We start from the raw sequence: 21,453 nt of genomic DNA, 5'->3' as shown, positions 1-21,453 counted from the left end.
TCGCCAACTTGAGGTGTCGAGGATGTTTTCCTCCGCGAACAATTTTTAGGCCTTTTGACACCATCCTATTTTCTGACCATGTTTCAAAAACCTGGATCTGTTTTCCTTTTTTGCCATTCAAAATTGGTTTTTCCTATCCATTTCCTGCCTTTACCACCGAGTTCTTTTCAAGAACTGGTCTCAGCTATGCCCAAACCATGCCCATGGTTTGGAGGACTTTGCTTGTTTTGGAGAGACTAATCGCCGACCATGCTCTTGACTTTACTCTCTCGGAGCTTGCTTCTGTATACGACCTTCGTAGCCATGGGTCTTAAAGATATCTCCTTAAGATCAAATCTGGTCAATCTCCATTGGTCTTGAAAAACACCCAAAACAATGACCAGTGGAAGAGATAATTTTTCTTTGTTAGGAGAGATTCTCTTCCACAACCCAATACTCTTCCTTATCTCTGGGTTTCCAATAGTAGGATACTGTATCTTGAATATATACTGATATCTTTTGTGACTGATGTGTTTTTCTTTATTTTTGCAGCTTTGAAGTTCTTTGAGATCGCTCCTCCCACTGAGAAACTGAGGACAGGCTTTCATCCTTCTTTCTTATTGACGATGAGGAAAGGACGTTTCATCTTCAGTTAAGCTTTCAAGAGCCATATCCATCCTCGAGTTCCGTTATGTCTGGTAAGAAACATTTGAGATGTTAGTATCAACATTTTAAGGATTAGGGATACTAACCTGTGTATTTGTAGGCAAGTCTTCTTTTGCTTTTGCCCTTGAAGATATAGAAAGCATGGTATCCACTCGAAGCGCTATCAAGAAAGAAACCATATCCAGCTCTATCCCACGTCCAGAAGGCAGCCGAGCGAAAGGCTCTAAGAAACGGAAGAGCTAGGAGACTAGCGAATTCGTTCCCGTGCACGATGTTGATTTCCATGATGCCATGAATAAGACTCGGCAGGTATCTTCTTCATTTGTCATGATTTCTCAAATCCTGAGAATAACTTATATTGGGGATTCTTTATCCTTGTAGGGCCTCGAGTATCTTTCCTCCCGGTTTGCTGGCATGAGCCTTGAAATCCATGAAGCCCATACTCGTATCTCTGAACTGATGAAGGTTGGGGTGACAAAGGCCAGTCTTCTTGATAAGAAGACCAAAGAGCTAGATGACCTGAAACTAGAGTTGTCACTGGTCAAGAAGGAGTTGGCTCATCAGGAGGCGGAATGCTTGATAAAGGTTTATGATGCTATGGAGTGGGCGAAGAAGTCTGCTGCTGTTTCTGTATTCCAGTCCTGGCTTAAGATGGCTAAAGAGGCAAAGGATGCTGGTCTGGACACTCCTTTCTGGGATGTAGCTGGTTGGGAGAAGATACTGGCTGAGCTTGGTGGGGAGAAGGCGGAGGAAGCTGGTCCGAGTGGAGTAGAAAAGGTTGTGGAAGAGGTAGTGGATGTGGCGGCTAAGGGAGCGGTGAAGGCGATTGGTGGCGAGGTGCAATTGGGCGATGATGGCGGTAAAGAAAAAGCCTAAGCCTAATTTTTATGCTTGTGTTTGTGGTCTAATGTTGGGTTGTGATGGTTGATGAACAATTTACTTTCTCTTGTCTTGAACAATAGTATGCTTAGGATATTAGGATACATGGGTGGAGGGATCTTAACTTTCCAAGACGAAACCCATGTAATCTTAACTTTTGAACATCTGGCAGTATTTGGGTGGAGGGATCTTGGTTCTTCAAGACGAAACCCGGGTATTGCCTTTCTAATTTCCTGCACTTTATGATTAGTAATGATATAATCTTTTGGCTTTAAGTATTGTGTTCAATAACTTGTAAATTTTAGTTGGAAGATTATATGTCTTTAATTTTCTGAAATAAGTTATTTTGATGATAATGTATCCTGAAAACATGGTTCTAAAATATTTTTACCATTTTGAGAATAATGAATCTTGATTTTAAAATGTTTTACTGATTATAAGTCTTTAGAAAACATAATCAAAAGGATTATCAGGAATCGATAAAAAATATCTTAAGGATAATGTATTCTTACGCCTTGTGTGAGTTATCACAATCAAACCAGAAGATTATATTTTGAAGTATAAATCGAGTGATAAAACTAAATGTAAAGAGTACCTTTGTGGAGATCATTCATAAATCTAATGGGCTTACATGTGATGTTCCCAATCGTTGATCTTTTCAAGTATCAAGCTTCTAGGGTTTTGTAAAGTTATAAACGACTTAGTATCCTTCTTAGATTCAGTGATCTGTCAAACACAAAGTTAGATAATTCTGGCGATAAAGCCCATTAACTGGCGATTAAGCCTTTTAACTGGCGACTAGGCCTTTACTTTAGAGACATGAAAATGTCCAATCTTGAGATAATACTGGGGAAGATCCCAAACGCATGGGCATGATTATGCCAAAACTTTAGATAACACGAATGTGTTATAAACCTTAGATAATATGAAAATGTTATAAACCGTTTGTGTGACACGTCTGCCACTTATCTTAAGGATTCGGTATATAGCCAACAACAGACAGATTGTCAGCTGGTCTGGTCAGCCTGCCTCGAACTATACCCGAATCATCGTGCGCTCCAGGCGTCGTTAGAAAGGTGAAGACCTTTAAACCATTCGAGATATCCGGGATATCTTATTCGTGCGCCCCTGGAGTTCGTTGGAAAGGTTATGACATTTAAACCTTGAGGGATATCAAAGATATCATATTTTTTTGGGAGGTGATCAGCCTCTGACTGTTGTCGAGATAACATATCCTTAGGATAACTGCAAAACACTAGCTCTTGATGAGGGGTGGGTGTTAGCCTGGCTAACACCCCTCCGATGCTTAAGTCAGTAAACTTGATTTAGAGATAATAAAGTTCAAAAAATGTAAAAATAGATGAGGGAACATACCTTTATCCTGAGGATACGAACATACTAGTTAAGTATTCTAACAAAAATACGCCTTGAGGTAGATGGAATTCCAAGCTCTTGGTATAGGAACACCTTCCATAGTGATTAACCTGTAGGCCCCTTTTACTGCCTCCGAGTCTATCAGGTAAGGACCTTCCCATTTTGGAGCTAGCTTTCCCTCTGCTGGGTTAGTGGTATTCTGAAACGCTTTTCTTAATACCATGTCTCCTATTTGAAATCTTCGAATTCTGATATTCTTGTTGTAGGACTTGGCTATTCTTTGTTGGTATGCCGCCATCCTGATCCTGGCGAGATCTCTGAGTTCATCAATGGTATCCAACTCTTCGGTAAGATTTTTGTTGTTGGACTCAGTATTCTGGATGCTGGTTCTTGCTGTGGGGATCACCATCTCTGTTGGGATAACAGCTTCGACCCCAAACACCAAGGAGAAAGGTGTTTGGCCCGTTGCATTTTTTGAAGTGGTTCTATTAGCCCAAAAAACAAATGGTAGTTCTTCAGCCCATTTTCCCTTCTTGGACCCGATTTCTTCTTTAGGTTGTTGATGATGATCTTGTTACTGGATTCTGCTTGACCATTAGCCTGAGGATGTACTGGGGTTGAGGTCATCATTTTGATTCCCCGACTTTCACAAAAGTTGGTTGTTCTTCTTCCAATGAACCGTGATCCATTGTCGCAAACAATCTCAGCTGCGATACCAAACCTTGTCAAGATGTTGCGTTTGATGAATGAGATCACATCCTTTTCTTTCACTTGGACAAATGCCTCTGCTTCGATCCACTTGGAGAAGTAATCTGTCATGGCCAGCATAAAGACCTTTCTGCCAGGAGCCTTGGGTAGCTTTCCCACAATATCCATTCCACATTTCATAAATGGCCACGGGAATACGATAGGGTATAATGATTCAGCTGGTTGGTGCAGTATGTTGCTATGTCTTTGGCAAACATCACATTTCCTGAAGAAATCCATTGCATCTCTCTTCATTGTTGGCCAGAAGTATCCTATCCTTAGTATCTTTGATGCTAAGGTTCTGCCCCCAGTGTGGTTTCCACAATCACCTTCATGTATATCCTTAAGAACTTCTTGTGCTTCTTGATATTCCAAGCATCTCAAGTATGGACTTGCAAGTGATTTTCTATATAATACATTATTCAGGATAATATACTGGGTTACTTCATTCGAAAGGCTTTGGGATTTTCTCCTTCCGGAATCTCATTATCTTGAAGATATCGTATTATGGGACGGGTCCAGGATACTGGACTGTCTTCAATTTCTGAAGTGTCCATGATTTCATATTTCTCCTTTGTTGCTGGAGTCAAGATATGCACGATAGGAATCTTGACATCTCCTGGTATCTTGAGAGCTGATGCTAAATTTGCTAAGGCATCCGCTTCAGTGTTCTCTTCCCTTGGTACCTGTATTATATCAACTGTTTCAAAACACATAGCTAATTTCTTAACTATTTCTAAATACTTTGCTAGGTTTTCTGCATTCACTGCATAAGAGCCATTAAAATGGTTAGCTAATAATAAAGAATCAACATAAACTTGAAGATACCTGACCTCCATATCCTTAGCTAATTGTAAACCAGCTATTAAGGCTTCATATTCAGCCTCATTATTAGTAGCCTGAAATTCACAAGATATTGATAGAGGTATAATGTCCCCCTGTGGCGATTTTAGCAGGATACCTAGACCTGTTCCTCTTATGTTGGAGGCAACGTCAGTATGTAGGGTCCAACTTTCCTTGACCTCCAATTGCTGAACTTCTTTTTCAACTTCTTCAATTATATCCTGGCTAAAATCAGCCACAAAGTCGTCAAGTGCTTGAGACTTGATAGCCGTTCTTGGCTCATACAAGATATCATATGCGCTAAGTTTTACAGCCCACTTTGCCATCCTACCTGACATCTCTGGTTTTCTCAAAACAGCCTTAATAGGATAGTTAGTCTTTACGTGTATAGCATGAGTTTCAAAGTAATGTCTAAGTTTAGTAGAAGCCATCATAAATGCTAAAATTAATTTTTCAAGATAAGAATACCTGGATTCAGCATCTAGTAGACTTTTACTTACATAATATATCGGATGTTGTTGACCTTCATGATCCTTGACCAAGATAGCACTGATTGCACTCCCGAAACGGCTAGGTACAGGGATAATGGCTCACCATCAATCGGCTTCATCAGGAGTGGTGCTGAAGATAAGTATTCCTTCAAGGATACCAATGCCCTTTCTTGCTTCTCTCCCCATTTGAACTTTTGATTCTTCCTCAGGATATCATAGAAGTCTTTACATTTCTCTGAAGATCTTGAGATGAATCTATTGAGAGCAGCTATTCTTCCGGTCAACCTTTGGACATCTTTGACATTTCTTGGTGATTTGATATCCAGGATAGCTTTGATCTGCTTAGGGCTTGCTTCTATTCCTCTTTTGGTAACCATGTATCCCAGAAATTTTCCAACTTTGACCCCAAAGTGACACTTGGATGGATTCAACTTCATGTTGTATTCATCCAGGATATTAAATGTTGTTGCCAAGTCTCTCAGATGATCCTCGGCCTTCTTTGACTTCACCACCATGTCATCTATGTAGACTTCCATCATGTCCCCCAGTTGGTCTTTGAACATCATGTTGACTAGCCTTTGGTATGTCGCACCTGCATTTTTAAGTCCAAAAGGCATTGAAGTATAACAATATATACCTGTGGGAGTCATGAAGGCTGTGTCTTCTTGATCTGATGGTTTTATTTGAATTTGCTAAAATCCTGAGGACGCGTCCATGAAAGTTAGCAGTTCGTGGCCAGCAGTTGCATCCACCATTGAGTCAATGTGTGGGAGTGGAAATGGATCTTTTGGGCAGGCCTTATTTAGGTCCGTGAAGTCCACACACACTCTCCATTTTCCATTTTTCTTCTGGACAACAATTAGATTGGCCAACCATCTAGGATATTGGACTTCTCTTATCATATTGGTTTTGAGCAGCTTCTGCACCTCTTCTTGTATGATAGCGTTTCTCTTAGGAGCAAACTTCCATTGCTTTTGATGTACTGGCCTGAAAGATTTGTCTATACCAAGTTTATGAGTGATTATATATTAAGATATACCTGTCATATCTCCATGTTTCCAGGCAAAGGTAGAAGCTCTTTTCTTTAAAAAGGATATCAATTCCATCTCAATATCCCCAGGAATACTTGTTCCTAACAATACTTTGACTTCAGTATCATGAGGATCCAAAGATACTTCCTTTACATCCTGCTCTCTTGCTTACAAGACCTTCCCTGGTTGTTGCTGTAATTGCTATGCTTGAGTAGGCTTTGTAGTCCACTTCATTGATGAAGAATAACATTCCTTGGCATCTTGCTGATCACTTTCAATTTTGATGACTCCCTAGGGACTTGGGAGTTTCACACAGTGATGGTAGGTCGAGGATACCGCCTTCATGCTGTGGATCCAGGGCCTGCCTAAAATCACATTACAACAAGATAAAGAGTCAATAAAGCAAAACTTTTGTAGGGAGTTAGTTCCCTCAATATATATTGGAAGTTTGATTTCTCCCAAGGTGTTCTTGGTGTTGCCACTGAATCCGACAAGAACTGAGGATTTCGGGATAATCTCTGTTTTTGGGATATCCATTTTCTTCAAGGCTTCCATTTGGATAATGTTCACAGAGCTTCCTCCATCGACGAGTATCCTGCACACAAAACAGTTAGCTATACATAAAGTAATTACCAAACCGTCATGGTTGGGATCCACAAGGTCACATCTATCTTCCTCATCGAAGGATATGATTCTTTGAGTCGTCAATGTGGAAGTACAGAGAGGTCTTTCTCCGTTGTCCATTTTTGTTTCTCTGGAACGTTTCTTAGCCGCTGAATATGAGGTTCCACAGATGTCATATCCTCCCGAGATGAAGGATACCACCTTAGCTCTGGGTGGTGGAGAAGGTGCCCTTTCAGGTATCTTGACAGGATCCTGGCTTTTGTTCTTGTTTTTTCCAAATAGTTCCTTCAAGTGTCCTTTGCTGAGAAGGTGGATTCTCCTTCCGAAATGCTATACAATCATCAGTGCGATGGCTAAAGTCTTCATGGAATGCACACCATTTTGACTTGTCTTTGTTTGATCTAGGCCTCTCATTCTTCTTAGGCCATCTGGCCTTGTCACCTAAATCCTGCATGGCACAAATTACACCACCAATATCAAGGTTAAAGCAATATTCGGATATTTTAGGATATTCTTCGTCGTCTTTGTCTTCTTCCATAGCATTGATCTTGGGATTATCCTGCTTGGAATAAGGCTTCGGTCTGAAGAACTTTTGTGGAGAGTCGAACTTCCTGTTGGTAGACTCGTATTTCGGGATAACCAAGTTTCCATGAGCCTTCTTGTCATCCTCCAGCCAAATGTATCTTAGTGCCATGTTTCTGACTTCATCAGGATTCCTGCATGGAGTCATGACGAGGTCGTCATAGAAAGGAGAATCCTTCCTAAGTCCCATCTTGAAGGCTTTAACAGCAGCTACTATGTCGAGGTTGGGGATTTCCAAAGCTTCCCTGCTAAATCTGATTATGTAATCCCTTAGGGATTCATTGTTATGCTGAACAATTCTCTATAAAACACCTGTCATTTTCTCAAAAGATCTACTACAAAAAAATTGATTATTAAACAAGTTAATTAAATGAGCAAAGGAAGTGATAGTATTGGAAGGAATACTTAATAAACATTTGAGGGTCGGCCCTGTTAGTGTTGAACCAAACCCTTTACATAGACAGGCTTCTTTGATTTCTGCGGGGATAGGATTGACCTCCATCCTTTCTCTGTATTGAGCTACATGCTCCTCATCCGTAGTGCCGTCATAAAGTTTCATGTTGGGTGTTTGGAATTTCCTGGGGATCTCCACGTCGCATATGGGCCAAGTGAACCTGGATAATTTATGACTGCCTACTGGTACCTCAGCTATGAGACAGATTATCCCCGGGATACTGGAAATCATATCCTTCATTTTTTTGCAATTCCCTGGCTATATAAGGGGATATCCCCTTATCCTGCACAAATTCACGGTTAGTGTATAAATTAGGATTAAGTTAACCGTTACTGATATCTTGGTTAGGCCTCTGATATCCTGAGCCTTGACGGCCAGTTCCTCCACTGATGGTATTCTCAGGATAAGGTGATGCCTGCATAGGGATATCATCTACAATGTGAACTTCAGAGGATATCAAGGGAGACCCTGATGAGAATATGCCGGTTGGCATGGTTGAGCGAGGCTGCATGTTGATGGCTTCCGGCCTCGTTGGTTTGGGTAACTCCGAGGATACCGAAGGAAAAGTTTCCCACTATCCTGATTGCTGCTGAGTTGGAATCCTTGTTGACTGTGTCCCCAAGGATCCGGGATTCTGAAGGATAGAAGATCCAGGAGAATCAAAATCAAGGAACCTGGGCACAATTGGAGTGGCCTCCTGCCCTGGTTTCTTTTTGATTCCTTCAATCTCCTTAAATAGCCTTGAGTTGGTCTTCTCTTACTACTCCATATGCGTTTTGACCTGTTTCATCAAAGCAAAAATATCATTGTTAGATATAACGGGGTCTACCCGTGTAGAGGATCCTACGAATGGTGGAAATTTTCCTCTGGGCTGAGTATTTTTCTTTGGCGGTGGTGGAGGTACTGGGTTGACACTTGAAGAGAATGAAGGTGAATGAAATAAACGGATTTAATGGATTAAAGCACCGATAGCCCCACGGTGGGCGCCAAATTGTTTTGGTCAAAAATTGACAATGGTAATTTCGTAACCAAATTAGTAATCGGGACTTGGTGCTTATATTAAATAAACGTAATAGTGCTTGAAAACAAGGATTTGTTGCGAGGAAAAAAACCCGTTATCCTTAGGATAACAAGCAAAAAACCCCGGGTGGTGAAAACTATCACCACCAGTTTATTAATAACAAAGGTGATTACAATTGTGGAGCTCAAGCTTGATCGTGATTACAGAGAATGCGAGTACTAGTAAGTCCCGAGTGCTAGAGTGTGTGGTATGATCCAGTTTTGAGCTCTATTTATACAAAAATAAAAAGCTAACAATATGGCCTATAATTAAGGAAACTGCGGAATTATTCCAATTAGTCGTTAGCCCTTCAATCAGCACGTTTCCTTTCTTGTCACGCTTTATTAACTGAAAGTGCGAGTCTTTGGGAGATCACAATAACGATCTTTGACTGGTAAACATAGAAAGAAGCAAAAATCGTGTTATATATATAATGTAATTAAGATACCGGTTACCTCAGAGGATACAAGATCCTGGAGTAGTTCTGAATAATCTTTGCTGAATATACTGAAAAACCGTGCCCTAACACCAACAAATAACAATCTATAAACCTTGTGTGTTTGTGCGTGCGCGCGGGTGTTTTTATCAAGAAAGTTAGTGAGAAATATTTTAGTTTTTTTCATTTTTTTATTTATATTTATGAATTTTTTTTATTATTTTTCTTGAACTTTTTAAGGGGTTTTGTTACGCCACAATCCATTCTCACACTTCTCATTTTTGTCTCCCTTTGTATTTTAACTTTTATCATAAAGTTAAAATTAACTAAAATGTTCAACCTAAATAACTTACTGAAATTCACAAAGGTAACATATCAATTTATTTAAAATTAATAACCTTGATCACAATATACTCTGAATGAAAATGTAGTTTTTGCACCTTGTTTATTAGTTGAAACATGAAATTTATGGACTCAACATATAACAATCTATACCTCTTGTGTATTTGTGAGCGCGCGCGCGTGTTTTTATCAAGAAAGTCAGTGAGTAATATTTTAGTTTTTTTCATTTTTTTATTTATATTTATGAATTTTTTTTATTATTTTTCTTGAACTTTTTAAGGGGTTTTGTTACGCCACAATCCATTCTCACACTTCTCATTTTTGTCTCCCTTTGTATTTTAACTTTTATCATAAAATTAAAATTAACTAAAATGTTCACCCAAAATAACTTACTAAAATTAACAAAGGTAACATATCATTTTAATTAAAATTAATAAACTTGATCACAATCTACTCCGAATGAAAATGTAGTTTTTGCACCTTGTTTATTAGATGAAACCTGAAATTTATGGACCCAACATATAACAATCTATACACCTTGTGTGTTTGTGCGTGCGCGCACGTGTTTTTATCAAGAAAGTCAGTGAGAAATATTTTAGTTTTTTTCTTTTTTTAATTATATTTATGAATTTTTTTTATTATTTTTCTTGAATTTTTAAAGGGTTTCGTTAGGCCACAATCCCTTCTCACACTTCTCATTTTTGTCTCTCTTTGTATTTTAACTTTTATCTTAAAATTAAAATTAAATAAAATGTTCACCCTAAATTCAGGGAAAATATTTTAGTTGTTTCATTTTTTAATTATATTTATAATTTTATTTTATTATTTTTCTTGAATATTTTAAAGGGTTTTGTTAGGCCACAATCCCTTCTCACACTTATCATTTTTGTCTCCATTTATATTTTAACTTTTATCTTAAAAATAAAATTAACTTAAATGTTCACCCTACATAACTTACTGAAATTAACAAAGGTAACATATCATTTTACTTAAAATTAATAACCTCGATCACAATCAACTTTAAATGAAAATGTAGTTTTTGCACCTTGTTTATTAGTTGAAACATGAAATTTATGGACTCAACATATAACAATCTATACATCTTGTGTGTTTGTGCGCACGCGCGCGCTGTTTTTATCAAGAAAGTCAGTGAGTAATATTTTAGTTTTTTTCATTTTTTAATTATATTTATGAATTTTTTTAATTATTTTTCTTGATTTTTTTAAGGGGTTTTGTTAGGCCACAATCCCTTCTCACACTTCTCATTTTTGTCTCCCTTTATAATTGAACTTTTATCATAAAATTAAAATTAACTTAAATGTTCACCCTAAATAACTTATTGAAATTAACAAAGGTAACATATCAATTTACTTAAAATTAATAAACTTGATCACAATCTACTCCGAATGAAAATGTAGTTTTTGCACCTTGTTTATAATAGTTGAAACCTGAAATTTATGTGCCCAACATCTAACAATCTATTCAATTTGTGTGTGTGTGCTGGCGCGCGCGTGTTTTTAACAATAAAGTCAGGGAGACATATTTTAGTTTTTTTTCCTTTTTTTATCTATATTTATGACTTTTTTTTTATTTTCTTCAATTTTATAAGAGGTTTTGTTAGGCCACAATTGCTTTTCACACTTCTTATTTTTGTATCCTTTTGTATTTTAACTCTTATCAAAAAATTAAAGTTAACTTAAATGTTCACCCTAAATAACTTACTGAAAATTAACAATGATAACATATCAGTTTAGTTAAAATTAATAAATTGATCACAATCTACTATGAATGAAAATGTAGTTTTTGAACCTTGTTTATAATAGTTAAAACCTGAAATTTATGGACCCAACACATAACAATCTATACACCTAATGTGTGTGTGCGCGCGTGCGTGTTTGTAAAAATAAAGTTAGGGACAAATATTTTAGTTTTTTTCATTTTTTAATTATATTTATTAATTTTTTTATTATTTTTCTTAAATTTTTTAAGGGGTTTTGTTAGGCCACAATCCCTTCTCACGCTTCTTATTTTTGTCTCCCTTTGTATTTTAACTTTTATCATAAAGTTAAAATTAACTAAAATGTTCAACCTAAATAACTTACTGAAATTCACAAAGGTAACATATCAATTTATTTAAAATTAATAACCTTGATCACAATATACTCTGAATGAAAATGTAGTTTTTGCACCTTGTTTATTAGTTGAAACATGAAATTTATGGACTCAACATATAACAATCTATACCTCTTGTGTATTTGTGAGCGGGCGCGCGTGTTTTTATCAAGAAAGTCAGTGAGTAATATTTTAGTTTTTTTCATTTTTTAATTATATTTATGAATTTTTTTTATTATTTTTCATGAATTTTTTAAGGGGTTTTGTAAAGCCACAACCCCTTCTCACACTTCTCATTTTTGTTATCCTTTATATTTCAACTTTTATCATAAAATAAAAATTAACTAAAATGTTCACCCTAAATAACTTATTGAAATTAACAAAGGTAACACATCAGTTTACTTAAAATAATAACTTGATCACAATCTACTCCGAATGAAAATGTAGTTTTTGCACTTTCTTTATCATAGTTGAAACCTGAAATTTATGGGCCCAACATATAACAATCTATTAAACTTGTGTTTGTGTGCGAGCGCACGCGTGTTTTTAACAAGAAATTTCAATGAGAAATATTTTAGTTTTTTTCATTTTTTAATTGTATTTATGAATTTTTTTTATTATTTTCTTAAATTTTATAAGAGGTTTTGTTAGGCCACAATTGCTTCTCACACTTCTTATTTTTGTATCTCTTTGAATTTTAACTGTTATCATAAAATTAAAATTAACTAAAATGTTCATCTTAAATAACTTGCTGAAATTAACAAAGGTAATATATCAGTTTAGTTAAAATTAATATATAGATCAGTATCTATTCTAAATGAAAATGTGGTTTTTGAACCTTGTTTATAATAGTTGAAACCTGAAATTTATGGACCCAACATATAACAATCTATACATCTTGTGTGTGTGCGCGCGCGTGCGTGTTTTTAACAATAAAGTCAGGAACAAATATTTTAGTTTTTTTCATTTTTTAATTATATTTATGAATTTTTTTTATTATTTTTCATGAATTTTTTAAGGGGTTTTGTTAGGCCACAATCCTTACTCACACTTCTCATTTTTGCCTACCTTTTTAGTTTAACTTTTATCATAAAATTAAAATTAACTAAAATGTTCACCATAAATAACTTACTGAAACTAATAAAGGTAACGTATCACTTTACTTAAAATTAATAAACTTGATCACAATCTACTCTGAATAAAAATGTAGTTTTTGCACATTGTTTATAATAGCTGTAACCTGAAATTTATGGACCCAATATATAACAATCTATAAACCTTGTGTGTGTGCGCGTGCGCGTGTTTTTAAAAATAAAGTCAGGGAGAAATATTTTAGTTTTTTCATTTTTTTAATTATATTTATGAATTTTTTTATTATTTTTCTTGAATTTTTTAAGGGGTTTTGTTAGGCCACAATCCCTTCTAACACTTTCTATTTTTGTCTCCCTTTGTATTTTAACTTTTATAATAAATTAAAATTAACTAAAATGTTCATCAGAAATAACTTACAGAAGCTAACAAAGGTAACGTATCAGTTTACTTAAAATTAATAAACTTGATCACGATCTACTCTGAATGAAAATGTAGTTTTTGCACATTGTTTATAATAGCTGTAACCTGAAATTTATGGACCCAACATATAACAATCTATACACCTTGTGTGTGTGTGTGTGTGTGTGTGTGTGTGCTGGCGCACGCGTGTTTTTAATAAGAAAGTCAGGGAGAAATATTTTAGTTTTTTTCATTTTTTAATTATATTTATGAATTTTGTTTATTATATTTCTTGAATTTTTTAAGAGGTTTTGTTAGGCCACGATCCCTTCTCACACTTCTCATTTTTGTCTTTCTTTGAAATTTAACTTTTATTATAAAATTAAAATTAACTAAAATGTTCACTAGAAATAACTTACTGAAATTAACAAAGGCAACATATCAGTTTACTTAAATTTAATAAACTTGATCACAATCTACTCTGAATGAAAATGTAGTTTTTGCACCTTGTTTATAATAGTTGTAACCTGAAATTTATGGACCCAACATATAACTATCTATACACCATGTTTGTGTGTGTATGTGCGCACACGTGTTTTTTTAACAAGAAAGTTAGGGAGAAATATTTTTGTTTTTTTCAGTTTTAAATTTTAATTATATTTATGAATTTTTTTATTATTTTTCTTGAATTTTTTTTGGGGTTTTGTTAGGCCACAATCATTTCTCACAATTCTCATTTTTGTCTCCCTTTGTATTTTAACTTTTATCATAAATTAAAATTAACCGAAATGTTCACTCTAAATAATTTACTGAAATCAATAAAGGTAGCATATCAGTTTACTTAAAATTAATAAACTTGATCACAATCTACTTCTAATGAAAATGTAGTTTTTCACCTTTTTTATAATAGCTGTAACCTGAAATTTATGGACACAACATATAACAATCTATACACCTTTTGTGTGCGCGCGCGCGCGCGCGTGTGGTTTTAACAATAAATTCAGGGAAAATATTTTAGTTTTTTTCATTTTTTAATTATATTTATAATTTTTTTTTATTATTTTTCTTGAATTTTTTAAAGGGTTTTGTTAGGCCACAATCCCTTCTCACACTTATCATTTTTGTCTCCATTTATATTTTAACTTTTATCTAAAAATTAAAATTAACTAAAATGTTCACCCTAAATAACTTACTGAAATTAACAAAGATAACATCAATTTACTTAAAATTAATAACCTTGATCACAATCCACTTTGAATGAAAATGTAGTTTTTGCACCTTGTTTATTAGTTGAAACATGAAATTTATGGACTCAACATATAACAATCTATACCCCTTGTGTGTTTATGCGTGCGCGTACGCGTGTTTTTATCAAGAAATTCAGTGAGTAATATTTTAGTTTTTTTCATTTTTTAATTATATTTATGAATTTTTTTTATTATTTTTCTTGAATTTTTTAAGGGGTTTTGTTAGGCCACAATCCCTTCTCACGCTTCTCATTTTTGTCACCCTTCATATTCTAACTTTTATCATAAAATTAAAATTAACTAAAATGTTCACCCTAAATAACTTATTGAAATTAACAAAGGTAACATATCAGTTTACTTAAAATTAATAAACTTGATTATGATCTACTCCGAATGAAAATGTAGTTTTTGCTCCTTGTTTATTAGTTGAAAACTGAAATTTATGTACCCAACATATAACAATCTATACACCTTGTGTGTTTGTGCGTGCGCGCACGTGTTTTTATCAAGAAAGTTAGTGAAAAATATTTTAGTTTTTTTCTTTTTTTATTTATATTTATGAATTTTTTTTATTATTTTTCTTGAATTTTTAAAGGGTTTCGTTAGGCCACAATCCCTCCTCACACTTCTCATTTTTGTCTCTCTTTGTATTTTAACTTTTATCTTAAAATTAAAATTAACTAAAATTTTCACCCTAAATGACTTACTGAAATTAACAAAGGTAACATATCATTTTACTTAAAATTAATAAACTTGATCACAATCTACTCCGAATAAAAATGTAGTTTTTGTACCTTGTTTATTAGTTGAAACCTGAAATTTATGGACCCAACATATAACAATATATACACCTTGTGTGTTTGTGCGTACGCGCGCATGTTTTTATCAAGAAAGTTAGTGAGAAATATTTTAGTTTTTTTTCTTTTTTTAATTATATTTATGAATTTTTTTTATCATTTTTCTTGAATTTTTTAAGGGGTTTTGTTAGGCCACAATCCCTTCTCACACTTCTCATTTTTGTCTCCCTTTGTATTTTAACTTTTATCGTAAAATTAAATTAACTAAAATGTTCACTAGAAATAACTTACTGAAATTAACAAAGGTAACGTATCACTTTACTTAAAATTAATAAACTTGATCACAATCTACTCTGATTGAAAATGTGGTTTTTGCACCTTCTTTATAATAGCTGTAACCTGAAATTTATGGACCCAACATATAACAACCTATACACCTTGTGTGTGTGCGCGCGCGCTTGGTTTTAACAAGAAAGTCATGGAGAAATATTTTAGTTTTTTTTTCATTGTATGATTATATTTATGAATTTCTTTTATTATTTTTCTTGAATTTTTTAAGTGTTTTTGTTAGGCCACAATTCCTTTTCACGCTTCTTATTTTTGTTTCCCTTTGTATTTTAATTTTTATCATAAAATTAAAATTAACTAAATGTTCACCCTAAATAACTTACTAAAAGACCGAAATTAACAAAGGTAGCATATCAGTTTACTTCAAATTAATAAACCTGATCGCAATCTACTCCTAATAAAAATGTAGTTGTTACACCTTGTTTATAATAGTTGTAATATGCAATTTATGAATCTAACATATAACAATCTATACACCTTGGGTTGTTGCAATTCTGACTTTTGATTATATTATGTTACCAATATTTATCTTTCATATAACTTCTTACCTCATGTCCCAAATGAATTCAAACAATTGCAAATTGTTTACATTAACCATTTAATATAGTAACATTGATCAAAACTAATTCCCAACATAAGGATTGGCAAACCATGAGATTTGGTCCTACTTCAGAGGTGCTTTATAATACTATGGCCTTATCATGCTTATTTTCTTACCAACTCTGGCTGCCACTTCATAAGTGTTGACTAAGATCAAACTCTCAAGTTTACTAGAACAAAGGCTTGTTATAATCTCCACTATTGAAGCTTCAAGCATTACCAGCTTTGGATCGGTAACAAAGATAGTGTAATAAATTTTTGCTCCAAACATGTTTTGACCCATCACTAAACCCTAACCCACCCATTTTCCGTCTCTACTAAGATATAGTGGCAAATGACTAAAAAATGAATCAGAGACTGAGTCACATACAAATATATGCAATAAGGATGTACCATACCTTATGCACTACCTGCCATAAAAAAGTAAGAAAAAAATAAAAAACACACTCAAACCAACACAAATACTTACCTATTTACCCTCCCAAACCTTTAAAACTAAATCTAGTTGACAAATAACACATCGTAGTATAGTTGTTGAAGGCAATGTAATCGCAGCCCTTGCGCCATACTCACTTCACCGAAGAAGACGTTGTTGTTGTAGGAAAGTCATTCATAAAATAAAATAAAGGAAAATTGGAAATAAATAATCCCACCTTATCTCGAAATAGTGATCCAAACGACGTAACAATGTTTCAATTCGGGTGCTTGAATTTCCAATTAACAAAAATCAAGTCATTTGAAATACCGTTTCGAGATAAGTTTTACATCAATCGACTCATATCGTTCTTCCGGTCAAACGCCCTAAAACATCAGTTTGAAACTAGGGAAAAAACATAACGACGTTAAGTATTTTTTAACGGAGGACCAGTGAGACAAAAATAGTTAAAAGGTGGGACCGCTAGTGATTTTTAAAGTTAGGATTATTATCGGCCAATATACAAAAGGTGGGATTATTTATTTCCAATTTTCCTAAAATAAAATACAATTTATTAATAAGAATTCCAATACATGAAATAAATAAAGTAGTAAATTACATTACAAGGAAGGAAACGTTATAATATTTAAATGAGTTAAAACGAAACTTAAATGAATTAGAACAACAAATTATAAATAATAACTAACTAGGATTTTTACCCGCTCTTCGCGGCACGGGCTAGTTAAATGCAATTAGTAACTGCAAACCATTTAGCTAAACTTGCTGGAGTCCGAATTCTGTCAGAAAGTGATAGCAAAGCTTCTTAAAACTTGAGTTATGTCAAACTTTGCCCAAAAGAGGTCTTCTACAACTATACTTTTAAATCCAAAATATCATGCTATGATGGTTATTCATATTAGCACTATAGTTAATACTTGCAAATGGAAAGTTATGTCTGTGTACTATGCAATAAGAGACATGAACAAAACATAGAATTTTATCTGAAGCATCATTTTTATAATGACCAGTATGGCCCATTACCATTTTGACCCGTAATTAACATAATAGTTGAATCCAAAAATTGACTTTTCTCATATTCTCGTATTGGGTGTGTATTATGATATGTATGATTGACGGTTTTTCAAAGTATACAACAAAAGGATTTTTTATGAGAATGTAAGAACTTGTGCTAAATTATAAAGTGGGACTACATATTTCATTCAATCAGATCAGAAGCTACTGTCCTTAGTGCATAAATATTGAATTGCTATAATTACTTGTAGTAGTTGCATTACCTTCAATACTGAACCCACAGTAGAGCATAAAGATCAACTTATACCATGGACCGATGCCAACTATACAGCTAAGTAGCCAACACCTGCACTATGAAACCACTTGAGGATCCTTTTCTTCCCATGTTTGACTTATTAAAAAGTTAATGCAGTATTTAATGCATTAGTGCATTACACAATGTAATTGTATATCTTATTATCTTTTGCTTATTTTGCTACTTAAATCCCCAAACATATATCAATTATATTTGTTTACATGATTGTCCTCATCTGATACAAAATTTATATCTATTGAGAAATATGAACTTCTAAAATTTATGTCCATTTGAAGTTGACATAAGATGATACTATTAGTGATTTCAATAATCACTTTTTAAAATAACCATTGGTTTAGGCGATGATATTAACTCATAAATATTTGTTTTGATCAGTAGTTTACATAATATTAATAAGAACCCTTTGAATAGCTATAATCTAACTAATCCAGTCAACAATTAAAGCTTAAAAACAATTTAAAGAAAATAAATAGATCACCTGGTGTGCAACAGCAAGTGACCTTAACCCGTGGTCTATAAATTTATAAATGACAGCATGAACTGAACGCTATATTTCTGATTTGTTGTGTGCAAGATTCAAGATCTACACCAATTTAAAAAAAATATTAGTAACAAATTATGTGTTACACAAAAGATTAATTCTTTCACACAATATTAGGAAAAAAAAATTACAGACCTGCTTTGATGACCCTGTGCTGGCTCTGCATTTTACATTTACGATGCAAATAAGTTAAAAGTCATATGCTTATTGGTTGGATTACAACTCATTGAATACCTATCTTTGAGTTTACTGTAATCAAAATTTAAAGAGCAAACAATCAAATTTTTGTGAATTTCATTATGAATCAGTTTACTGTTCGTGAAATTGCTCATGAACAATAAAAAACACTAAGAACCCTAATTCTTCAACATAATTGGTTAGCTTATAGTCATTTGTGCTCATCCATGGTGAAGCTATAAACTAATAGTTGTGATTCATAAGCCTAATTTATGTTTAATCCACTCATTTATACTTACAAAAGTTAAGATCCTGTAAACGACTCCGATTAAACTGAACTGGCGAACGCAAGCAGCAATTGAATCAATTATTGTATGTAACGGGCCTGAAATAGCACGAACAAATTGCTATGATGAAGAATCGGTACTTAGATTAAGCAATTACAAAAACAATCTAAAGAAACAAAAACGATTATACGGGATAAAAATTTAGGTTAAAACTAACCGATTAAGAAGCAGCCATGGAGAAGAGAATCTGCAAGCGACTCGATGCACGAAAGAGTTGATAATCTAAAGCTGATGAATGGCTTGTAAGGGGCAACGGAAGGAGAAGGGGGCACGTAACCACAACGTGTCAACATTAGCACGCTACAAGAACATGCACTGTGTGCATCAAAATATGTCGGGGTAGCACAGTACCCGTATGTGAGTAGCACCGACATTCTGAATTAATATATATATATATATATATATAATAATTCGAAATAAGCAAAATGAAAAAAAGACAAAGTAAATTAGGTTGTGGCTGAGGGTTCGTGTTTAACACGGGTCCCTTATAACAAATATTGGGTTACCTCTGTAAACCCGTATGTCTCCTAGGGTATAACAACTAAAGCATTGTGTACTGCCGTGATTAACCCAGCACACCAATTATACCTTAAACGAGTATGCACAAGATCGAGAAGTTGGAAATGAGTTTGTTGAGAATATGAATAGAGATGAGAGTTGTGACTGATTTGGTGTTGTGTTGGTGTGTTGAACGTCTCACAATAATCGTTTATTTATAGAGGTACACACGTGCATGGCCGACACTTGTCACACATTCGTGCATGGCTGACACTTGTCACACATGCATTTTTGGATATGACATAAGTTACTGAAGCTTGGTGCTCATGCAAACATCTGGTCATGACTAGTTACCGAATACTTGTAACGCATGCATTCTGATGCTTATCTTTAACTGATAGCATTAGTCAAAGTGCCATATTGCGCCCATTGCCTGTGCCAGTGCGCGTCAGGTGTAACATTCGTTAATTTTAAAACCCGAAAACCCGACCCATTTTAAAATTTCGACACCTTTTGGATCTTCATTTATTAATAAAATAGTGAATTGTTTTTGTATTTATGGTCATATGTAGTTTATGTTTATAATGTTGTTTTATTATTTATGATGTTACAAGTTTAATCCTAAGTATTATATCATCTTTCTTTCAGCAATTGAGTCAAACACATTTAATTGATCATAATAATTGTTTAGTTAATCAAAATCCATGATTTCAAGCCTTATGACTAGCCTCTTAACTAGCAATCAAATTAACTCACTCTGACCGTGTTAGTAACGATTTTGAGCCTATATTAAGGTCACTCATTCTCTATAATTTCTTTGCATAACCAATTTACATTCAAAATCATCAAAGCTTGTCAATTTCTCTTAAGTCTCAAGTTTGACTTTCAAAAGTCAACGGCTCAAGAATTATTATCTTCCTTTTCTTTTGTGATTGAATCCCCGTGTAATGTTTATTTTTTTTTTGTCATTACGCATAATGATTGTTTCCATGATGACATCACAAATAACATTCATGGAGACGCATCATTCTTCGTAATCGGCTAGCTTACGTTCGGTTCATGAATTTTATGTATAAAAGTCAAATGTTATTTTTACAAAATAATAATCAAGAATAAACATTTTTTTATCATACTACATCATCCTTTTTCAAATAACGTTAGGCACAAACGGGGCTCAAAAACCGGGTTCGTGTCCAACCAAAAAACGAACCACTTGTTAAACTAGTTTTCTTAAATAATTGTTCGGTTGGGACAAATGGACTCACCTAAATTAACTAATAATTATTATAACCCATTTATTTTTCTAAGACTAAAATAAATTAACTTTTTTTTCTCGAATCTGTAAATTTTATAAACCAAAAAAACCAACACCACAAACTACCACCTCCATAAGCGGAGAGGAGACACCTAAAAAAGCTAACAAGGGAAACTACATGAACAAGAATTTACACCACTTTGAGCAATCTAATTGGCTAATTTTTTTTTATCTAAACTTGTACCAAAAATACCCACTTGACTTAATATCCCCAATCAGCTCTTCAATCTTAACTTCTTTACCTTTAAAAAACTTCTCATTTCTCGCCATCCAAATTCTCCAGCAAGCGACTATAACAATCCCATGAAAAACCTCCTTTTCCACATCGCCAAGCTCCATAGACTTATATAGATCTAATAAATCTCTTACCGTAAAACCGAAGATAGGAGGGACTTTGCACCATTGACTTATGTGGTCCCACACTACCGACGCCACTAAGCAACCGGTAGTAATGTGATCCGCCGACTCAAAGCCTACGTCGCATAAAAGGCACCGATCATCCTCCACCTGGATATTCCTCTTAACAAGTGCCATCTTAGTCGGAATTCGATTCATTTCTGCTCTTCACGCATGGATATTGCATTTAGAAGGGACCCATTTACTCCATTTCATGATGTAGTTATTGCTTATGTTACCAATATCCTCTTTACAGAACCAACCGAAAAAACCATGTCTTTATTACCAATCCATCTCCAAGAGTTCGGGCCCC

The 21,453-nt window shown here is 34.2% G+C and overlaps 2 protein-coding genes across 2 annotated transcripts in view; one reads left to right on the top strand and one right to left on the bottom strand.

Moving 5' to 3' along the window:
• Positions 1–21,453, top strand: part of LOC143628521 (uncharacterized) — a 217,873-nt gene that overhangs the window by 63,323 nt on the left and 133,097 nt on the right. The gene's annotated exons all lie outside the window — the stretch shown is intronic.
• Positions 20,913–21,278, bottom strand: LOC143628536 (uncharacterized). The gene has a single exon (XM_077098101.1). It carries the CDS (start codon positions 21,276–21,278, stop codon positions 20,913–20,915), a length of 366 nt encoding a protein of 121 aa, XP_076954216.1.

This window comes from Bidens hawaiensis, unplaced genomic scaffold, assembly GCF_021521415.1.
Source record: "Bidens hawaiensis isolate Kalapana, Puna unplaced genomic scaffold, B.hawaiensis_p1.1 tig00005019_1, whole genome shotgun sequence".
Lineage (NCBI taxonomy): Eukaryota > Viridiplantae > Streptophyta > Magnoliopsida > Asterales > Asteraceae > Bidens > Bidens hawaiensis.
Note: the sequence above shows the minus strand (reverse complement) of the source record. Positions and strands in the feature narration are given on the sequence as shown.

Coding starts and splice junctions, on each gene's coding strand:
- LOC143628536 (XM_077098101.1), bottom strand. CDS start 21,278: ATGGCACTTGTTAAGAGGAATATCCAGGTGGAGGATGATCGGTGCCTT.